General features: G+C 40.3%; 1 protein-coding gene and 1 pseudogene across 3 annotated transcripts in view; both read right to left on the bottom strand.

Annotated features, from left to right (window-relative positions):
• Positions 1-8,024: 8,024 nt before the first annotated feature.
• The window catches only part of NPHP1 (nephrocystin 1), a 59,077-nt gene continuing 44,297 nt past the window's right edge, over positions 8,025-22,804 (bottom strand). For all 3 annotated transcript variants that reach the window (XM_077843340.1, XM_077843342.1, XM_077843343.1), the window contains 4 exons: positions 17,323-17,435; positions 13,755-13,828; positions 10,010-10,054; positions 8,025-8,396 (listed from right to left, as the gene is read on the bottom strand). In XM_077843340.1, coding sequence (XP_077699466.1) covers positions 8,124-8,396; positions 10,010-10,054; positions 13,755-13,828; positions 17,323-17,435 — 505 coding nt within the window. In that variant the 3' untranslated portion in view covers positions 8,025-8,123. The remainder of the gene's footprint in view (positions 8,397-10,009; positions 10,055-13,754; positions 13,829-17,322; positions 17,436-22,804) is intronic.
• On the bottom strand, positions 21,548-22,779 carry LOC144324655 (L-lactate dehydrogenase B chain-like; annotated as a pseudogene).

Below are 22,804 nucleotides of genomic sequence, written 5' to 3'. Positions count from 1 at the left end.
TTTTGTCTTTTTCCTTGAGAGATGTGGAGATTTTCCTGGGTCTTCAAATGTCATGTAATTTTCGATTATATCTGGACATTTTGCATATTGTCGTGAGTTTCTGGGTCTTGTTTAAACCCTAAAAAATGTTGATTTTTTTTTTTTTTTTTTGGCTTATCAGGCAAATGCCTGGTTAGGTTCCAGCTGCAAGTTGCTGCTATCTCTGGGCTGTAACCACTGACCAATGTCAGTTCAATTTTTAAGGTTTTGCAGTGTGACTCCAATCTGCTGTGTGTGTGTGTGCTTGTCAGGGACTTGGGACCGGTCTGGGGCCCTGGTGCAGTTCTAAACCCCTAGCGGTATGCTGTGTAGGGTGAGCTCAGGCATTCATACACTATAATGAATCACTTTCTCTAGCTCTCTCCTCTCCATGAATTCCCCAACACTTTCCAATTCCCAGGAGATCCTGCTCTCTCCCTCTCTCACTTTGGTCTTCTGGCTGAAAAGCCAGGGTTTTAGTTTCCCTCCTCTGCTGTGCCAAAACACACACACACACACACACACACACATACACACACACACACACCCTGAGAGACAGAGGGATAGAGACCCAGACACACAGACGGGGGTTGGGGAAAGCATTAGAGATTCTCCTCAATGCTCTTGGGACCCCAGTTTCTGTGGTCAGAGAGAAAGGTTCCCCTCTCTCAGAGTTCTGTTACCTGTCCAGCTGCCACTGCGTTTCACCACTACCGTCAATAGATAGCTGGAGGCTGGGGCAGGAAAGACTGATGTAAACAGGGTTTGTCTACTCTCTCTGACCTGGAGGGGCTCTCCTTCCCTTTCCTTAGACCAGAAATAGGGGGCTCCTTTTGCAGATGTTTTTTCATCTGTATCCTGGGCACAGTTTTGGTTGCACCGTGTCTCTGAGCCAGGTCTGGAGATACCAGAGGAAAGAAAATGGGTGATTTATCACTAGTCTCTATTTGCTCAGAACCAGAACTATATCAGCCTGTTCTGATTCTCTGAATTGCACTTATCCTGATCTAGTATTTTTCTTGTTTATTGATTCATATTTGCATATTGCTTGCCTCCCCACTCTCCCCGCCCCTACCTGTTGGCTTAGTGGTAGTTCTGTTCCTATTGAACACCACTCAGAACACAGTCAGTGCTCACTAAATGTTTTCCAATGACTAAATCTACACTTTTTGTCATAATGACTTTGGAGACAACTGCTTATCTTGACTCCTCTTCCTCAACCTCTCTGCTCACCAATAAGCGGCTTCATATATTTTTCAGAAGAGATGTATCTTGGTTGCCTGACAAATAAGAAACAGGCCAGGAGAAAGCTGGCCTCTAGGCATGTAGTCACTGGGACTCTTCCCATTGCAAGGGTTAGGAGAACCCGTTATGACTTGAACAATGGCGGGAATATATTACTTTAGGCAAGTGAGAAGTTCAGAGGGAATGCTGCCTTCAGGTGAGGCTGGGTCCAATGACTCAATGCAATCATGGGTCTAGATCCCTTCTGTGTGTCAGCTCCACTTGTTGCTGTCACTGCAGTTGACCTCATTCTTAACCCCACTAGTGCTACCCCCACGTACACACAGCTCTAGGCTCTCTTTTCCTGGTGGCAATGTCCCTGCAGCACACAGTGGCTTCAAGTCTCATCTGTCCCACTACACCAGGCAGGGGATGAAAATGCTCTGGTGAGTAAATGTCCTGGGATTGATTTGTTCTTTGTTGGTCCATTCCCAGTCCCCTCACTGTGAGCCAGCTGATCTGCTTGGGCCTATCATAGCCCATCCTTGGAGCTGGAATAAAAGGGTATGTGCATGTGTGTGTGTACATGCGTGCATGTGTAAAGAGGGCTCCTCTAGAAGCGGAGGAGGAATAAAGCTACCAGGAGAGAAGTATATGGATGCTGGGCAGCAAAATTACCAGCTGGCTTAACAACTTTCCACTGCAGAAAAAGAGCACAGCTCTCCCCCTTTATGCTGCAGGGATATGCATATCCCACTAACTCTAGCCTCTTGATTCAGACACAGCTGGACTGCAGCTACTATCTCTACAAATAAAGGTCATGTTGACTTTCAAATCAGGGAGATAGAAGCACACACGGGTAGGCCCATACTGGGGAGGAGGTTGTGGTTCCTGCGGTCTCTGAGGCAGAATAGAGTCTGGTTCCCTGTATCTGTGAGATCTGGGTGGCACAGAACATGCCAGGGTCAAAGGGGTGGCTTCGAGGAAAGACTCAATGGAATAATGTCTGGGTCATTCAGAGATACCTACCTGGAAGAGAGCTCAGGAAGCTGGGAGCCTTTTTCTGCTATCCCCCAATATGGCCTCTTGGAAAGGACAAAGTTCTGCGAAGTTAATCTTTTGCCGGCGAAGTCAGACACAAGTGAGCAGGTTAAGGTCCAGGCTATCTCCATCCATAGCATGAGAAATAGACTAAGCAATAGACACACTATCAAAGTCCTGAATTTGAGCTGTATTCCATTAATGATTTTCACTTTATATTGCTGCCCACAGAGCTGCGTGCCCTCACCTAATGTGTCATTGGAGAGTCATAAAGCCCTAGACCTCCGTTTCCCTGAGCCAGCACAGCCCATCACTTGTCACTCACTTAGGCTCCACCCACCTTCCCTACTCAAATCTATGTGACTACTACGTTGAAGTATCAGGAGTTCAGACAGCAAGTTGGGATGTGGAGAAGTAACTAGGTTGTCAAACCCATGTGTTCCTGAGTTTCATTTTTTTTTTAGGTTTTTAAAAATTTATTTGTTCATGAGAGACACATGGAGAGAGAGGCAGAGATAGGCAGAGGGAGAAGCAGGTTCCCCAAAGGAAGCCAGACACTTAACCACTGAGCCACCCAGGTGTCCCATGTTCCTCAATTCAGAGCAAACTGTGGGGGTTCAGATAGATAGTGAGGTATACGTCCAAACACTGATCAAAATCCAGTTGCTCCCCAAGGGTCAGACAGTGGAATTGGGGCAGAAAAGATGAAGATCAGGAAAAATAGCTACACTGACCACATACTTGGGCCTGTGGCAGTTCTATTAACACTCCAGGCTCCAGGAGTGTCAGAATGCAGGTTGAACAGCAACAACAAAAAGACACAATGATAGGCTCTGCTACGGGTCTGTGCCCTTCCTTTGTGGTACCTGCATGTGATTACTGTCTACCTCATGCATCGTGAGGTAGGACAGGAATCGGGTCAGGGCTGCTCCCTGCCGCATCCTCAAAGCTGAATGCTGTGCCTGGAGCATAGTAGGTGCTCAGTGAGTACCTGCTGAATGAATAAAGGAACGGACAATTGTAAACCTCTGATGCACAGTGCTTTAAGTGAGTAAGGTGCGGGCTGTGATTCTCTGCTTTGAGGAAACAGACAGAAAGCAGCTAGGTGACAGCTAGCTCTGATCACCTCCACACCCCAAGAGAACCTCCCAACTTGGAATGCTTCACTCAAGAGGAAACGGGGCCAGTTCACGGCAAAGGATATCCTATAATGCTGCAAACTGACAAAGCCCTCAGCTGGTAGAAGACACTTCCAGTTCCCTTTACTGATGGGTTTCCCAGATGCTACTGGGTTGGCAAGTTAAACCTGCTCTGTTTGTGTGTGATGTATTTCAAATGGATCCTTGTGAGTTGTTCTGGCTTCATACCTCACACCGTAAAAACCACTCAAGACTGAGATCATACCCACTCTATTCCAGGCCCTGTCTCATCACCATCCAGCCCACACATGCAGACAAGGGAATCACAACATTTTTCGCCTCCAGCAGATCTGATGGATATGACCCTCAATCATTCATAAGAGGCTGGGATGTTGGGGAAGAGAGGGCCATGTAGTTTCCAGTTTTAAAGCCCCTCCTTGCCCTGCCCCCCACAGTGGTTCTGATGTGGGGAGTCCCCGTGGCCTCACAGCACATACGGGTCACTGGGCAAAGGTCTGCTAATCCCCCTGTTGCTGCTCCCCCACCAAGCCTCTCACAATTAATTCAGTGTTGCCAAGTCACGCTCCCTGAAACAGACCCTAGGACTCATTTCCAGGATGTTTTTGGCTGCCTGACAACCTCTTCCTGTTTTGGAAGCTAGAAAGTGACATTTAAAAAGCCAGGGAGGTTTCAGTGTTTTTTTTTTTTTTTTTTTTTTTTAAAGATTCCATTGACTGAAGAGAGAATGTGGAGTCTCTCAATGGCAGAGACATGCTCACCCCTGAGGAACTGTTGCCTACACTTAGACTAAGTGCCTCAGTGCCTCACTTTTTGGCCTGATCATTTCTGAAACTGTTTTCTCTCATGTTCCCATATTTTCCTCATGTGTCAGAGACGATGAAGTTGTTCCCACTTGTTAATCATGACACATTTCAAATGACCACAGAAGACAATCTGAAAACACATTCTAAAGAAAGCTTGCTCTCTTCATGTGCACATTGGCTGAAAGGAATTCGCCAGCAATATTTTCTTTCATTCAAAATGCCCAACCTCTGGTTTAATACTAAGCTAAGTGATTAACTAAATAAAAAGGTAGGATAGGGAATTAAAGATTCCATAGAGGTGCGCCTGGGTGACTCAGCCGGTTAAGTGTCTGCCTTCACTGTCCCAGTGTCAGGCCCTGGGATCATGGCCTGGGATCGAGAGTCCCACATTGGGCTCCCTGCTCAGTGGGGAGCCTGCTTCCCCTTCTTCCTCTGCCTCTCTCCCTGCTTGTGCTCTCCCTCGTTTTTGTGCTTACTCTCTCTCCTTCTCAAATAAATAAGATCTTAAAAAAAAAAATTCTACCAAAACATGACCTTCACAATGGCAAGTGACATGGTTTCATGGTATCTTCCAACAAGACTACAGGGACCCAAGATGAGGCAGCTTATGACAGAACGGGGAAAAGTCCTGGTTACACTCTCACCACCTCCATTTGGAAAGGCAGGAACCCCTTTCCCTTGGAGCAGGAGCTAAGGAGGGCCATGGCCCCTGAGAAAGGGGAGGCAGCACCTGGGAAAGAGATGGGGCAGCTGCATCATGACGGCCATAAGAATGGTGTCTGGACATCCAGCTGCCCACATGGCACAGAGGGGAGACAGAGATTCTCCAGAAAACAGCTCTTGGAGATACAGCAGATGTCTTTCTCAAGGCCAAGTTCCCTCGTCAGATTTGAGGCTGGGAGCCCTGTCACACCATGTTACTTTGTGAGATTAAGGCCCAGGTAGCCTTTAGATTAAGGGCTTAGTGCAAGCTCAGATGAAGCTGAGCAGTTTCATGATAGATGGATCTCTAAAAGTAAATGCCTCTTCTAAGGCAGCATGTGGCCAGAAAAAGTACCTCAATTGGTTCTCTGGCTATTTAGATTAAACTCTAATTGGTCATGTGTTTCTTCAAACGGCCCTTTCATGTTTTATTTGCACATGCAAGTCCTCAACGTTTGTCCTGATGAGAGGAATATCTTACGTTGCAGAACATTTTATGTGGTAGCTTTACTTCCCATATTAGCTGTGCTACTTACTGGCTTTGACTTTGGACAAAGTGCTTATCCTGCTTGGCCTGTTTCTTTAGTAGCTACAGGAACAAACCAGTATCTATTTCCCATAGTAGTTGTGGGGATTAGCCTAGTTAACTGAGAATACACACAGTAGGCACTTCATAAATGGCAGCTGTACTACTACTAACAGTGAAAGCTTGGGACAATTCGCCAGCAGTCACAAGTTTATTTGAAATGCAACAAAACGTTTGTTCTTTGATATAGGGGTGGGTTAACTCATTCCTCAAAGCCTGAAAGGTTTTTGTTTATTTTAAAAGAGCATTTATATGGACTTGAGATTTATTTAATTTGAGAGAGAGAGAGAGAGAGAGGAAGAGAGCGAGTGTGTGGCATGTAAGAGCAGGGGAAGGGCTGAGGGAGAGAATCTTCAAGCAGATTCCCTGTTAAGCATGGAGCCTGACATGGGGCTTGATTCCACAACCCATGAGATCAGGACCGGAGCCCAAACTAAGAATCAGATGCTCAACCAACTGAGCGACCCAGGTGCCCCCTGAACACATATGGACTTGAAAAAGCAAAACTAGATCCTACTTTTATATCTAATTAAGATAAAGTACATTCAAATACTAGATTGAATCAAATGATTAATAGGACAGTTTTCTCCGATTTCCCCTTCCTTTCACAACACAAATTTTATTAGCAATGATCATTTATATATGCTAGATACTAGGCTATTTTTTTTCTAGGCTATTTTTTAAATAAATTTTTTATTGGTGTTCAATTTGCCAACATATAGAATAACACCCAGTGCTCATCCCATCAGTGTCCACCTCAGTGCCCGTCACCCAGTCACCCCCACCCCCCGCCCACCTCCCCTAGTTCGTTTCCCAGTTAGGAGTCTTTATGTTCTGTCTCCCTTTCTGATATTTCCCACTTATTTTTTCTCCTTTTCCTTTTATTCCCTTTCACTATTTTTTATAGTCCCCAAATGAATGAGACCATATAATGTTTGTCCTTCTCCGATTGACTTATTTCTCTCAGCATAATACCCTCCAGTTCCATCCACGTCGAAGCAAATGGTGGGTATTTGTCATTTCTTTTTTTTTTTAAAGATTTTATTTATATATTTGTGATAGACATGGGGCAGGGGGGCAGAGGGAGAAGCAGGATGCATGCCAGGAGCCTGATGTGGGACTCGATCCCGGGACTCCAGGATCACGCCCTATGCCAAAGGCAGGCGCTGAACTGTTGAGCCACCCAGGGATTCCCGTATTTGTCATTTCTAATGGCTGAGTAATATTCCACTGTAGATACTATGCTCTTAATAGACATAGTTTGCAATTATTTTCTCCCATTCTGTGCATTGTATTTTCACTTTCTTTTTCTTAATCATTTTATTTTTTTTTCATCATGATAAGTGCACTCTTTAATTTCCATTCCCTATTTCCCCTATCCCTAACCTTAACCTTATTTTCTCCCTGGGAACCATTACTTTCTTCTTTAGTCTAGAGTCTGTTTCTTGGTTTGTCTTTTTCCCTTTGCTCGTTTGCCTTCTTAAATTCCACACATGAGTGGGATCACATAGTATTTGTCTTTCTCAATTTCCCTCAGCATGATACTCTCTAGTTCCACCCATGTTGTTGCAAATGGCAAGATTTCATTTTTTCAATGGCTGAAAAATATTCCATTGTATATATACCACATCTTCTTTATCCACTCATCTATTGATGGACACTTGGGCTGCTTCCATAGTTTAGCTATTGTGAATAATGTTGCTATAAACAGAGGTATAGATATCCCTTTGGATTAGTTTTTGTATTTTGGGGTTAAATACCCAGTAGTGAAATTACTGAATTATAGGGTAGTTCTATTTTTAATTTTTTGAGGAAACTCCATACTGTTTTCCACAGTGGCTATACCAGTTTGCACTCCTACCAATAGTCCACAAGGGTTCCCCTTTCTCCACATCCTCACCAACACTTGTTTCTTGTGTTTTTGATTGTAGCCATTCTGATGGATATAAGGTGATATCTCATTGCATTTTGATTTGCCTTTCCCTGATGATGAGTGATGCTGAGCATCTTTTCATGTGTCTGTTGACCATCTGTATATCTTCTTTGGAGAAATGTCTATTCATGTCTTCTGCTCACTTTTGAACTGGATTATTTGTTTTTTGGGTATTGAGTTATATCAATTCTTTATATGTTTTGGATATTAACCCTTTATGTCATTTGCAAATATTGTCTCCCATTCAATAGGCTGCCTTTTAGTTTGTTTCCTCCAATGTGTAGAAGCTTTTTATTTTGATGTCATCCCAATAGTTTATTTGTATTTTCACTTGCCTGAATAATTGCAAATTTAGCTTTGATAAAAATCTTGCTTTTATATGAATCTATGGATAGTCAACTTAAATATAAGTTAGTTGGTTTTGAAAAAAAAATTTCCCTAAATTTCAATAACACTATTCCTTATCAAATGTATTTTATTGTATTAACACATATTCAAATTATCAAGTAGGTATTTCTTATAGAATGTAGTCTGTACAAAAAAGAATAAAGCCTAAATGATAATGTGACAGTTACTTTGGTTCTGTCATTTTATTCAGGTCATCAAGGAGGGTCCATCAGATTCAGTGGGAAGCTTGAGGGTCAAAGACCACCACTTCAGGCTACATTCTTTCTTATTTCACCCAACAAGTCATAGGTCTGCTCTGAAATGTCAAAAGGTTCATGGACTCCATCTGGTGACAGCAGAGCTTGGAGGGCACCCCCATTTTCTTGGTTTTGCTTAAGGAAGTCAGCAATTACTTTCCACCGGGCAGCCTCTGTCTCTTCTTCTGCCCACCTGAATGGGGGCAGGAGTGTGGAATGCAGAAGAGGGACCACACAGTCGTGGTAAACCAGGAGAAACATGGCCTTCAGGAACTCTTTGTCTCTCTGGGAAAACACCACCAACACAAATGAGTGTGAAATAAACGACATCATTAGCTTTTAAGTGTTAAATTCTATTAACTCTGTAAACTAAAGTTTATCTAAGGGGAGGGATGGAGGGTGTCATTAATGTCTGGCAAGTAACTGACTCTGAACCAGCTACTCAGTCAGGAAACAGAATTCTCTGAAGTGGATGCAAGCAAGAGTCACCTTGGAGGAGAGAAGAGCTGTTCTCCTTGAGAGTCTGGGAGAGACTCAAGACTAGCATGTCTCCTGAGCTTCCCTGAGGGCATCTCACACATTCCATCAAGGACATTGGGGTGCTGAAATCTAATTCTGGTGACAAGGGTGTGGTTCCAGGTAAACATAACTAAAACACAATATGAAGTCAGCTGTATCCACTTAATTAGATTACAGCCTATCAGAGACAATGTCAAGTTATTATAGGAGAAGGGTGGCATGAAATCCAGAGGAGATCCTAGGAGTAAAAGTGTGCAGACCCTCTCCAGATAACAAGGGTACTGCAGTATGGACACAACCAGTCAACCCCTGACACTGACAGGCTGGGGAGCACAGCAGTCTGAAGGTAGAGATATTTATACACAGCAGATCTACACATAGATACCACCCGTCCAAGCAACCATGTGGGGGGGGGGGTGGCAATTTCTACAGGCCTGAGACCCAGCACGTTGTTCACTGCTGTCCTAGAAAAGCAGTACACCTGCCAGTTTTAGCAAAGGTCAAGTGTAAACAGTACTGGTCAAATGGAAGCTCAAATAAGGTTACAACACACTTTTACAACATATAGTGTCTGTGTCTGCGTGTTTGTATATACACATATATTATTTATAGTACAGTTTATGTTTCTTAAAATTTTTAGGAGTTTTGGTTTGTTCTCCTATGTTCCTTGTAGTTAATTAACACTTTAGACTTGAAATCCAAAAACCATGGACCATGAGTCAAATGTGGCCTACTACCTATTTTTATAAATAAAGTTTTAAAAAAATTCAGCCATGCTCAGAGTTTACAGAAGTCTGCAGCTGCTTTTGGACTACACTGGCAGAGTGGAGTATTGTACTAGAGACCTTACTGCCTACAAATCCAAAAAAATTTTCTATGTGGCTCTTCACACGAGAAGTTTGTCAACCTTGGATTAGAGCAGTGAAGCCATTACTCACTGATTAATACAAGCTGTTTGGTAATCACCAAGCGTCCATGGTAATGTAAGCATGAGCCATGCATTTTTTCAATGTATTAGACTGGTTAGGCCAATTTTCTTTTTCCTTCTCCTTAAATGATATGGACTTTGAGAGCTAGAGGAACCTTTTTTTAAAGTAAGAGAAATTTGATAGCCAACTGGAGACTTTGTTTAGAAACTTCTCCTCAAATAACATTCAGTGATCTGAAACGATTATTTTGATCAATTATTTCTTTTCACATTGGAAATCACTCAACCATACCCTTTTTGGAACATGTCTTTGCAACCACGATGACACAGTTTAACTGGTTAAGAGAGACTAGGACTATGGCTACTTTGGCTAAGACAGAGGCATTATTAGCATGTGTAAGCAAGCCATGAGCTCTGCAAACATTCAGTTCAGTGTGGAAAACTGCATTACCTTCTCTGATCTTTTTAATGTGCTTTCTTTCTCAGCCCAGGAACTCTAAAAAGCAAATCAATATGTTATATTAATCCTAGTATTCACAAGCCTTTGCCACACTTCTGTGACTTCATGGTAATTTAACGTATGGATAGGGCTAAAAAACCTGTACAGGCCCTACATATATAAGTGAATCTATAGGTACCAAGTGCTAACAACCCAGAACCAGACCAAATGGGCCATGAAAGTTGCCTTAGAAGCATCATGATTCTTAGAAGTCGAAACTAATTTAAGAACAGAATCAGTGAAACACTAACACATCCTTGCAAAATGCATAAACATTGCACCTGAACAGTAAAATACCATTAAGGTTTTAAAGTCAGATGATAATGAACATAGAGAACTCTACCAAATACCATACTTCTTTGCAATTCTGTCTGCCATGATGATGACAGGGGTCAGAGGGAGATAAAAGGAAGTATAGCTTTGCAAGTAAATATCCCCATCTGTCCACAAAGCTTCACACAAGCTTCTTTAAAGAAATAAAAAAAACCTCCCAAAGTCCAATTAATCCCACAGAAATACGAACTGAAGACTTTTTCAGCATCAGTTCTGAGCAAACTATGAGCAAGGAGGGATGTGCCCATTCTCCCAGTTGCTTCCTCTAGGCCTCCATTTGGTGCCCAGTTGTGGGTATTCTCCTGTTGTGCCTGATTTCATGGATTCCATGAAAGCATCAGCTCTTGTCTCAGTCGGGAGGCCTGGGGGTGAATATGACATATGGCACCAAGAACAAGATTCTCCATGAAATGAAGGAGAAGTTTCCTATTGAGAGACTACAGGCTGTTCCTCTAATGAGCCATGTCTTGGACGGTCATATTTACCATAATCTGTTTCGATGAATGGTCAGTTATTACCATGAAAGAACTACCTGATGAGACTGTGGTCCACTACCCTATTGACTGCTGTACCTGTGGGTCCTGGAGAGTTTGAAGAGGACCCTTAGAGAGGCAGGGTGCTTTACTAAAGAGGTCAGGTGCTATTATTATTAAAACACTACCAACAAACTAAACTTAGCTAAGTTGATGCTAGGAGGCTCACATACTTCATGATATAAACTTTAAAAGGTACCTGGCTTCACATAACTATCAGTTAGCAACGTTAGACTTAACATTGAGTAAAATTTGTCTATTGTTTCTTAGTTGTGTCAAGGTCCCACTTCATTTTTCACTGAGCTACCAGCAAGCAGTAAGGTGTCTCACCTATTACTATAGGTGACTCAGTGGCGAACAGTGTGTGTGTGTGTGTGTGTGTGTCGGGGGGGGGTTCACTACTATACACTAAGATCCGTTTCTTTCTTCCTTCTGGAGCAAACAGAAGACTCCATCTCCCAGCTCCCTTGAAGTTAAGTGGGGCCATGTGACTGGTTCTGGTCATTGAAACGTGAGTAGAAATGGCTTATGCCACTTTAGGGCAAAGGCAGTGGAAAGCCCAAGGACAATCCTCTATTCTCTCTTTTCCTGCAGATGCAACTGGCAACAGAGGAAGCCACTTGTTCCAGATGATGCTGTAAGAAAGTGGAACCTCCACCAGCCTGCGTCCTTGGGTGACTATGGAGCAGAGTCTTACATTGATCCATGCTGGGTAGGCGCCATGAGTGAGAAATCAACCTGTATTAGCTACCACTGCCCAGGCTGGCTTAACCTAAGTAACACGGTATGCCATGAAAGAAGGCTCAAGAGTACAAATAAAGCACTCTTTTTTATTTTTATTATTTATTGTACAAATAATTAATTTTGGAAAAGTTAAGAGAATACAGGTAAACAAAATAACTCATGATCCAGAGGTAATCCTATGTATTATCTTTCTAGAGTATATTCTTCCAGTTATTTTTACAGGCAGATATATAAATGTAAATATATATATTTAAATACACTTAACTACAACTCAAATTTTTTTTCACTTTAATAATGTATATGATCAACTTTATCTACATGCCTTTTCTTTTCTTTTCTTTTTTTTTTTTTTTTTTTTACATGCCTTTTCTTGAGCCTGTGGCATATCTAGACGTACCCAGAGCAGACCTGCAGTGCACTTCTCTGGGCTATCTGCTCATCAGTAAATGTGGAATTTAAACTAGGTTAGCCCTAAGGTTCTGTCCTAACTCCAATGCCCAGACTCTATGACTGCTACACACCTAGAGAAATATGCCAGTGCCCTACACAGTGCCTTAGCCACAGTGAGGTCTCGTAAACTATTTGTCGAATGAATCAATGGACCTGTGTTCTGTATAATGAATAAACATGATACTAGTGACTTTATAGGGGAAAAAAGAAAAATTCTGCATTATCTAATGTGAGTGCCATATGAACTTTTCTGAAATTATGGATAATCATATTCCATTAAGTCTTTTTTGCAGAAAACTTCATTGTTACTTCATTGGCCAGACCTGGCCAAACCATTACATGAAATCAGCTTTCAAGTCTAATAAAAATCTTTGTAGGTGATTACTTCCTCCTTCCATTTCTGTCAGGCCCACTGGACCTCTATCCTTATAGATAGGAATCACCTCCTAGCATAGCTCACCTTCCTTCTGCACATGTACTTTTCTACCTGTGTGTCAGGAGCTTTCCTAAAGCAGAACCCTGTACAGATTTACCCACCACCTACCATATACTCTTCACTGGCAATGTGAGAATCAGATCAACTCTGCCCATCTGCATATGACGTTCTACATGCCAAAGTGGATCCTTTGCTCTTCTATTACTTGCTATTCCTTTCTGCTTCAAAACATCGGTTCATGGTGATCCTTCTACCTGTAATGTCCTCCCTTTCATCTCAGCACATCAAAATTTGATTTGGCCCCAACTTTTTATTAGGTCTTTCTCACCAAGAACCTCTTGTGAAAAACACTTATCCTCATTTGCTGCCCTCTTTAAATATTCAAGGTCCTGGATTATACATCCCCAGTGGCACTTACCATGTTATCAGGGTACTGCCTTGAAGCCATAATGGACTTGTAATATTTGTTGACTGATATATTAAGCTAAACTTTATGAAACTGACATTTTTGAAAGTCACAAAATGGCTAAAAATTAGAGATTTTATAGGGTTCAAACTAATACCCAGTTGCAATTTCATATAAGCAGACAGTATATGTTGAATTAAAACAAAACTGATAGGGACACCTGGGTGGCTCAGTGGTTTAGCGCCTGCCTTTGGCCCAGGGCATGATCCTGGAGTCACAGGATTGAGTCCTGCATCGGGATCCCTGCATGGAGCCTGCTTCTCCCTCTGCCTGTGTCTCTGCCTCTCTCTCTCTCTCTCAGTCTTTCTCTCACTCTTTCTCTGTGTCTCTCATGAATAAATAAATAAAATTTTTAAAAAATGATATATGTACCCTGATTCTCCTCTGAAAGGTCAGTCTATTTATCTAACAAACCATTTTGGATTTTTGCTTAGGATACAATCAGTGGCCATCTTAAGTCAAGGAATAAAGAATAGGAAAGAGATTGCAATAGCGTACATAGCAGGTACTTCATCTGCTTATTGGGTCAGGGGAAGCAGCCCTGGGAAATAGTATTCATACTAAGGAAGAAAGGATGAGAGCAAGTTAACTAGACAATGTACAGGGGTTGGGAGACACTGTCCAAATTGGAAAAACAATCAAACCAACGGTAGAGCAGGTGTCAGAACTCACTAACATGGTATGTTCAATTGTTTTCAGAACCCATAGGTTTCTATCATGATGTGTGCTACCCACCCTGAGTGCATCCATCATGTCAGGCTGCTCCAAGAGCTTGGGGAAGGTGGCCAACACTGGGTTACTAATTAAATCTGAAATACAAAAGAACAAAAAGGATTTTATATAAACTTCATCCAATGTATTTGACTGCAACAGACATAAAAACATTCATTCAGACAAAAATTATTATGCTACATGATTTGTTGATAACACATTCTATACATTTTAACTTCTAGGAGGGCTCAAAACTGTCTGCTCAATCTCCATCCACCCCTAAACTCATACTCCAGGGAGTTATGAAATGAGTCTTGTACCAAGTAGACAGAGCTTTTAGGGTGAAAGTAAAGTGGCTCTGAACAGAATAAAACTAGAAAATTTTGTTCTCCTTTCTTTGCTGTTTTCCAACCTCTCTTTCCTCCTTATGACATAACTGAAGTATGGTAAAAGTAACTAGAGAAGTACAACTCAACACCAAAAAACCAAATACTCCAATTAAAAAATGGGCAAAAGACATAAACAGACATTTCTCCAAAGAAGACATACATGTGTCAACAGACACATGAAAAGATGCTCAATATAACTAATCATCAGGGACATACAAATCAAAACTACAATGACAGGAGCACCTGAGTGGCTCAGTTGGTTAAGTATCCAACTCTTGATTTCAGCCTAGATCATGATCTCAGGATCATGAGATTGAGCCCTGCATTGGGCTCTGAGCTGAGTGTAAAGTCTGCTTAAGATTCTCTCTCCTCCCTCCGCCCCTCCCTGCCCCTGCACTCTCTCTCTCTCTAATAAAAAAGAAACACAAACCACAATGAGATAACACCTCATACCTGTCACAATGGCTAAAATAAAAAGCACAAGAAATAAGTACTGGCAAGGATGTGGAGAAAATGGAACCCCCATGCACTGTTGGTGGGAATTCAAATTGACACAGACACTGTGGAAAACAGCATGGAGGTTCTTCAAAAAATTAAAAATGGAATTATCATATGATCCAGCAATTCCCCTACTGGGTATTTACCCAAAGAATCTGAAAAGATGTATGTGCCTCCATATTTATTGCAGTATCATTCACAATAGCCAAATTATGGAAGCAGCCCAGTATCCACAGACTGATGAACAGATAAAGAAGAGATACACACACACACATACACAGAGGACTATTATTCAGCCATAAAAAGAAGGAAATCTTGCCATCTGCAATAACATGGATGGATCTAGAAGGTAAAATGCTAAGCAAAATAATTCAGAGAAAGACAAATCACATATGATTTCAATCATATGTGGAATTTAAGAAACAAAACAAACAAAGAAAAAGAGACAAAATGAGAAACAGACTCTTAACCATAGAGAACAAATTGATACTTATCAGAGAGAGGTGCGTGGGGGATGGGTGAAATAGATGAAGGGGATGAAAAGTACACTTATCGTGAAGAGGACTGAGTAATGTATAAAATTGTTGAATCACTATATGTACACCTGAAACTAATATAACACTGAATATCAAGTATACTAGAATTCCTGCTGAGCTGGAACTAGTAAGTGCCAGGGGACAGGAGACACGGTGCAAGCTGCTCAGGAACTGACTCCAGTCCTGGAGTCAGAAAGGACTCCGGAACTGGTGTTTGGGGTTAATGGATGGTGGTGGATGAAAATGAAAGGAATCAGGAGTTGAGGATTCTAGCCATAGTCCTAAATACTGTATAGGAGAATACTGATATTTCACAATAAATAATGGCAAATGAAACACCTTTGCAAAGAAGCACACCAGAAAGGACACTCTTAAAATGACATGGGCAATATATTTTGCTACCTTGCATCCTCAGTAGAGAAAAATCGTTCCTCTAGGTCTTATCAGGGTTATTCTGATGGTCAGATTCAAATGATGAAATTGGTTCTGAGTAACCTCCTTCCCAACAGGAAAGCTAATAACCCTCTAATAAGTCTTATCATTCATGAAGTTTCTTTCGAGTTACTAAAATAAATTCAAAGGCAAGCGATGATGAAGAAGTTCAAAGTGTCCTTCCCTTGGAGTTATAATTGTTCCTTGAGAAATGGTGGTACCTCCCTGTTGTAGAGTTCCATTTCTCTCTCTTAAGTCCTGGGAAAGGACTCCTGTCTAACCATGAACTCTACTTGTCCACAATTGCTAAGCCATCATAGGGCTCTTGGTCCTACTCACTCTGTTTCAGCCACACTGGCCTGCTTTCAACTGTAATCCCTCCAACATACTTGGGTTGTTTTGCCTTGGGTCTTCAGATACACTGGCCACTCTGCTCAGATAGGCTCTTCCTCCATATCTTAAACTCCTCTCTCAGGTCTTATCTTAAATATTACTTGCCTAGAGACTTCCCTCAGGTCTTCCTAGTGTATGTTCATGTTGGCTTTCTTCCTTTAAAATACTTATTTTATAAGGTTGAAAAGGATTATTTATATAATCTTGTGTTTGAAGTCTGTCACGCCACCAGGGTGAGGATGTATCTGTTACAACCGCCTACTACATGCTTGGCATATAGGAAGCACTCTATACATATCTGCTTTCTAATTTACTGAATTCAAAGACTATTCATTAAAATTAAACTATTTTTAGAGGTAATTTTTTTTTTTAAGATTTTAGTTATTTATTACAGAGGGTAGGGGAGAAGGGAAAAGCAGAGGGAAAAGGACAAGCAGACTCCATGCTGAGCACAGAGCCCAACATGGGGCTCAATCTTAGGACCCTGAGATCATGACCTGACCTGAATGCAAGAGTTGGATGCTTAACCTATTGAGCTACCCAGGCACCCCTAAAGGCAATTCTTATAACATATGTATATCTCTTTGCAAGTTTAATCATGTGTGATAACTCATTGATTTTTTAAAATTATTTTTTAACAATTTACTTGGAAAAAGTTTCAAGCTTACAAAGAAGTTACAAGAATAAAAATAGAACACTGGAGTACCTTTTATCTGTATTTAATTTTAACTAATCTGTTGACATTTAACTTCACACATTAAGAATCAGTTATTTTGGGTGATTTTGGTCTCTTCCCAAAAAGATGATGTACATACCAAACATGTGGTATAAACATATTATTCAAGACACCGAGGGGAAATATGATTATATCTGAGTTTTAGGATCTCGAATCTCCATAATTTGTAATGTAAAAATATGCATATTGTAAAGAACTGAATATATACTGAGCTCACACAGGATATATACAGGTGTACAATGGGGCACAATACTGTGCAACGAGGTAGTTTATTTATTTACTTTAAAATATTTTATTTATTTATTCATGAGAGACATAGAGAAAGAGGCAGAGTCATAGGTAGAGGGAGAAGCAAGCTCATGTGGGACTCAATCTTGGGACTCCAGGACCACAACCTGAGTCAAAGGCAGACGCTCAACTGCTGAGCCACCCAGGCGTCCCTCAAGGTAATTTATTGACACTGATGCTATTCTAAATATTTTATTCCAAAAAATAAATATTTTATTCCAAATGTTACCTTCAGAAGCAGAAGATAAAGGCTGGCGTAGGTTACATTTACTCAAAGCATGATGCATTACTATATATAAGGAAATTGCAAAGACTCTTACCAGCACTTTGCATGCTCGTCCTGTCTTTCAGGAGTACATCTCCAAGAATTTGGCGATAAAATATCAACAAATGAATGGTACACATACTTCCAATTAATGTTTCTGGCAGTAAACTGTTAAAGAAGAAAAATATGTATTCATTAAACAATTTCCTACAATCTCACCTACAGTGTTTTTTTAAATATATACTTACTACTTTAATGAACAGTTCCAAGTTTTGCTTCATTATTGGAAAAAAGTTTTAACAGTTTTAAAGAAAATTCCCACTATAAGTTGCCTACAGTAAGCCTCAGAAAACTACTATTTCTATGTGTACACTTTCAAATCTGAACTCTGTTTTGCCATTCTTGTGTTTCCATTTTAGGGCATTCACCCATGTTATATGTTAAGTAAAGAAGGAAAGTCACCAATTACATGTTTGGGGAAGAAGGGGATTAGTCAGCTACCAGTTTTGACAAAGCCTTGTAGCCACTCCTCCTGATGCGATGAATGAAAAAGGACACACGAGGAGTTCAGACTGTTCCTTGGTGCCTGGTGGAATGTGGGAGGGGTGTGGCAGACCTGGACTGAATTCTGACTTTGCTTCTTCCTAGCTATGTGGCTTAGGGTTAATTATTGTCCTTTTGTTTTGGTTTCCTCATTTTAGAATGCAGAGAGTAATACCTCTGTTTCAGAAACTTACTAAAAGGATTAAATTGAGGTAAGTGTGAAGTACTTAATGTAATGTCTGGTCTATAGTAAGGGCTCAAAAAACAAAAAGAAAATTTCAATATTGATGGTAAGTTTGTATCAGTTTAAAATAGGTTCCTATAACTTTAAGATGTTATATGGAATCCCCATGATAACCACAAAGAAAAAAATCTATAGAATATACACAAAGGAAATGAAAAAGGAATCAAAATGTGCCACTACAAAAAAATTAATCAAACAAAAATAAAATAAAATAAAATAAAAGGCAGGCATTAAGGGAGGAAATGAGGCATAGAAAAGTCCCCCAGAAGATGTACAGAAAACAAATCACAAAATGGCAGTACTAAACATTCCCTATCAGTGATTACCTTAAAAATAAAAGGATTAAACTTCCCAGTCAAAAGATACAGAATGAGCAGAAAAAATAGGATCTAACTATATTCTATCTACAAGAGACTCACTTTAGATCTATGGACACTCATGGGTTGAAAATGAAAGGACAAAGATACTCCATGCAAATAGTAAACAAAAGAGAGCAGGGGTGGCTATCTTAATAGCAGACAAAACAGACTTTAAGTTAAAAAAAGTGTTAAAAAGACAAAGAAAGATATTATATAATGATAAAAGGGTCAATGCACCAAGAAGATATAAAGATTATAACATACACAACAAATATTAGAGATACTAAGTATATGAAGCAAACATCAACAAAACTGAAGAGAGAAATACACAGATCTACAATCATAGTAGGAGAATCTAATACACCACTTTTAATAAAGAACAACCAGACAAAAAATAAATAAGGTAATAGAAGACTGTAGACTAACTGTAACTAAAGAAATATACAGAACACTTCACTCAGTTAATAGCAGAATACACATTTTTCTCAAGTGTGCATGGGATATTCTTCAGGATAGATCATATATTAGGCTACAACACCAGTCTTAATAACTTAAAAGACTAAAGTCATACAAAGTATATTTTTTGATCACAAGTGAATGAAATTAGAAATCAACAGAAGAAAAAATAGAAAATTCACAAATATGTAGAGATTAAACACCACACTCTTAAGCAATCAATGGCTCAAAGAGGAACTCATAAGGAAAATTAGAAAATATCTGGAGACAAGTAAAATGAAAGCATAACATACCAAAACTCATGGAATACAGTGAAAGCACTGCTAAGGAATAGTTTATAGCTATAAATGCTTACATTAATAAAGAAGAAAGATCTCAAATCAACCACCTAACTTTGAATCTTAAGGAACTAGGAAAGAAAAAAAAACAAATGAACCTAAATATAGCAAAAGGAAAGAAATAATAAAGAGTAGAGCAGGGATGAGCAAAATAACAGAAAACAACATATAAAATCAATGAAAGCAAGAGTTGGTTCTTTGCAAAGATCAACAAAATCAATACTGTTAGCTAGAGGACTAAGAGAAAAGAGAAAAGATTCAAGTTATAAAATCAGAAATGAAGAGAGATGCTGCTACTGATTTTACAAAAATACAAAAAGGATTGCAGACAGAACTATGAATAATTGTATATCCACAGGTTGGATAATCTAGATGAAATGGACAAATTCCTAGAAACACACAACCTACCAAGGCTGAATCAGGAATAAATAGAAAATCTGAATAGACATAACTAGTAAGGAGATTGAATCAATAATCAAAGACTTTCCAATGAATAAAACACCAGGACCAGATGGCTTCACTGGTAAATTCTATCAAATATCTAAAAAATTAATATCTATCCTTTTCAAACTCTTCCATAAAATTGAAAAGGAAGGATTACTTCCACAATCATTCTCTAAGACCAGCATTATCTTGTTATTGAAGCCAAAGACACACAAAACTACAGATCAATATCCCTGATGAATATTGATGCAAAAATCCTCAACAGAAACTGTCAAACAGAATTCCACAGCACATTAAAAGGTTTATACACTATGAACAAGTGGGATTTATTCCTAGAATGCAAGGATGGTTCAACATTAGAAAAATCCATGTGATATACTGCATTAACAGAATGAAGGAAAAAACCCCATAGGATCTTCTCAACTGATGCTGAAAAAGAATTTGAGGGATTCATGCATTGCTCAGCAGGTTGAGTGTCTGCCTTTGGCTCAGGGTGTGATCCCAGAGTCCTGGAATCAAGTCCCACATCGGGCTCCCATAGCCCAGTTGGTATATCCTTTTCTGCCTCTCTCCCTGTCTCTCATGAATAAATAAATAAAATCTTAAAAAAAAAAAGAATTTGACAAAATTCAATACTTTTTCATAATAAAAACACTCAACAGAAATAGAAGAAATACTACTAGGAATAGAAGAAAACTACTTCCACATGAAAAAGACCATATATGAAAATCCCACAGCTAATATCATATTCAATGGTGAAAGACCACAACCTTTTTCTCTAAGATCAGAAACAAGACAAGGATGCCTGTTTTCACCATTTGTGTTCAACATAGTACTAGAAGTCCTAGCCAGAGCTCCAAGCAAGAGAAAGGAACAAAAGGCATCCAAATTGGAAAAGACAAGAAAAATTATCTCTGTTCACAGACAACATGGTCTTATATGTAGAAAACCCTAAAGCTTCCACAAAAAAACAGTTTATTTTTTTTTTTTTAATTTTTATTCATGATAGGCACACAGTGAGAGAGAGAGAGGCAGAGACACAGGCAGAGGGAGAAGCAGGCTCCATGCACCGGGAGCCCGATGTGGGATTCGATCCCGGATCTCCAGGATCGCGCCCTGGGCCAAAGGCAGGCGCCAAACCGCTGCGCCACCCAGGGATCCCAAAAAAACAGTTTAAATAGACTAATTCAACAAAGTTGTAGTATATAAAATCAGCATACAAAAATTAGTCACGGAGACACCTGGGTGGCTCAGCGGTTGAGCGCCTGCCTTTGGCCCAGAGCTTGATCCTGGAGTCTCGGGATCGAGTCCCATATTGGGCTCCTTGCGAGGAGCCTGCTTTTCCCTCTGCCTGTGTCTCTACCCCTCTCTCTCTGTGTGTCTCTTATGAATAAATAAATAAAATATTTTTTAAAAATTAGTCATGTTTCTATACATTAACAATGAACAGTTTGAAAAGAAATTAAAACCAATTTCATATACAATAGCATCAAAGAGAAAATATTTATAAAAATAGAAGTAAAATTTCAGGGATCCCTGGGTGGCGCAGTGGTTTGGCGCCTGCCTTTGGCCCAGGGCGCGATCCTGGAGACCTGGGATCGAGTCCCATGTCGGGCTCCTGGTGCATGGAGCCTGCTTCTCCCTCTGCCTGTGTCTCTGCCTCTCTCTCTCTCTCTGTGACCATCATAAATAAATAAAAATTAAAAAAAAAAAGAAATAAAATTTCAATATTATTTCAAAAATAATAATCTGAAACATGACAAGTGGGTGCTTTAAAATCCTCACATGACACACACTAAGTGCCTACTGCCTACTGGGATATATTGAGCATAAGAGCTAATGTTAAAAGATACTCAAGGAAATGTCTTGAATCATTTTATTTTTTATTTTTATTTTTTTACGGTAGTTGATTTTATTTGTTCAAGGCTCATATTGCAAGCATTAAACCAAGCACGGGCTTTGATTCTGTGAGCCCAGATTCACATATTTAGGAAGATAAAAGCAAACTGTGATCCATGTATATGGATGAAAAACTAAAGGCTCACAGTTAATCACATCATGGTTTTAAATTTCTACAGCCTAGAAGCCAGAAGTCACAGATCTTTTAGGTCTTTCTGGATATCCCACAAGTTATCTGCACTTTTCTTGCGCTGGGCAACCTCATCATCCTTCAGCTTCTGATTGATCACACTGGTTAAGCCCCGAGTGTTCAGAATACACGGAAGACTCAGGAAGACTTCGTTCTCAATACCATACATGCCCTTCACCATTGTTGACACTGGATGAATCCTGGAGAGATTTTTCAACGTGGATTCAATGAGATCAGCCACACTTAATCCAATAGCCCAGTTGGTATACCCTTTTAGCTTGATGACTTTCAACCACCATCTTACGCACTTCCTTCCAATTTTCACTGTCGTTGTCTGTTCCCATTTCTGGATTCAGTTCCTGAAGAGAAACACCTGCCACATTCACTCCACTCCACACAGCCACACTTGAGTCGCCATGTTCTCCCAAAATCTATCCATGGCAGCTGCTGGGATGAATGCCAAGTTTTTCAGCCATAAGATAGCGAAATCTAGCAGAATCCAGATTACACCCACTTCCAATCACACGGTACTTGGGTAGTCTACTTAGTTTCCAGGTAACATATGTAAGAATATCCACTGGGTTGGAAACCACAATTATGATACAATCAGGACTGTACTTGACTATCTGAGGAATAATGAATTTGAAGACATTAACATTCCTTTGCATCAGATTGAGGTGGCTCTCTCCCTCCTGCTGTCACCACCACAATCTTAGAATTGGCAGTCACAGAGTAATCTTTATCTGCCACAATTTTAGGTGTCTGTAGAAATAAGCTCCCATGCTGTAGATCCATCATTTCTCCTTTGAGTTTATCTTCTAAAACATCCACAAGGGCAAGTTCATCAGCCAGAGACTTTCCCAGAATGCTAATGGCACATGCCATACCAACTTGTCCAACACCCCACTACAGTGATCTTATTGTTTGGGATTGCAGCCTCTTCTTCTGCAACTGGTGCAATCAGTTTTTCCTTAAGAGTTGCCATTGTGCCCCGGGACCAGCAGCTGTAAGGGTCGCGCGAAGGAGACCGGGTTAGCTGCGCGCATCTCCTCTGGCGCAGGATC

Source organism: Canis aureus, chromosome 12 (genome assembly GCF_053574225.1).
Source record: "Canis aureus isolate CA01 chromosome 12, VMU_Caureus_v.1.0, whole genome shotgun sequence".
Lineage (NCBI taxonomy): Eukaryota > Metazoa > Chordata > Mammalia > Carnivora > Canidae > Canis > Canis aureus.
Note: the sequence above shows the minus strand (reverse complement) of the source record. Positions and strands in the feature narration are given on the sequence as shown.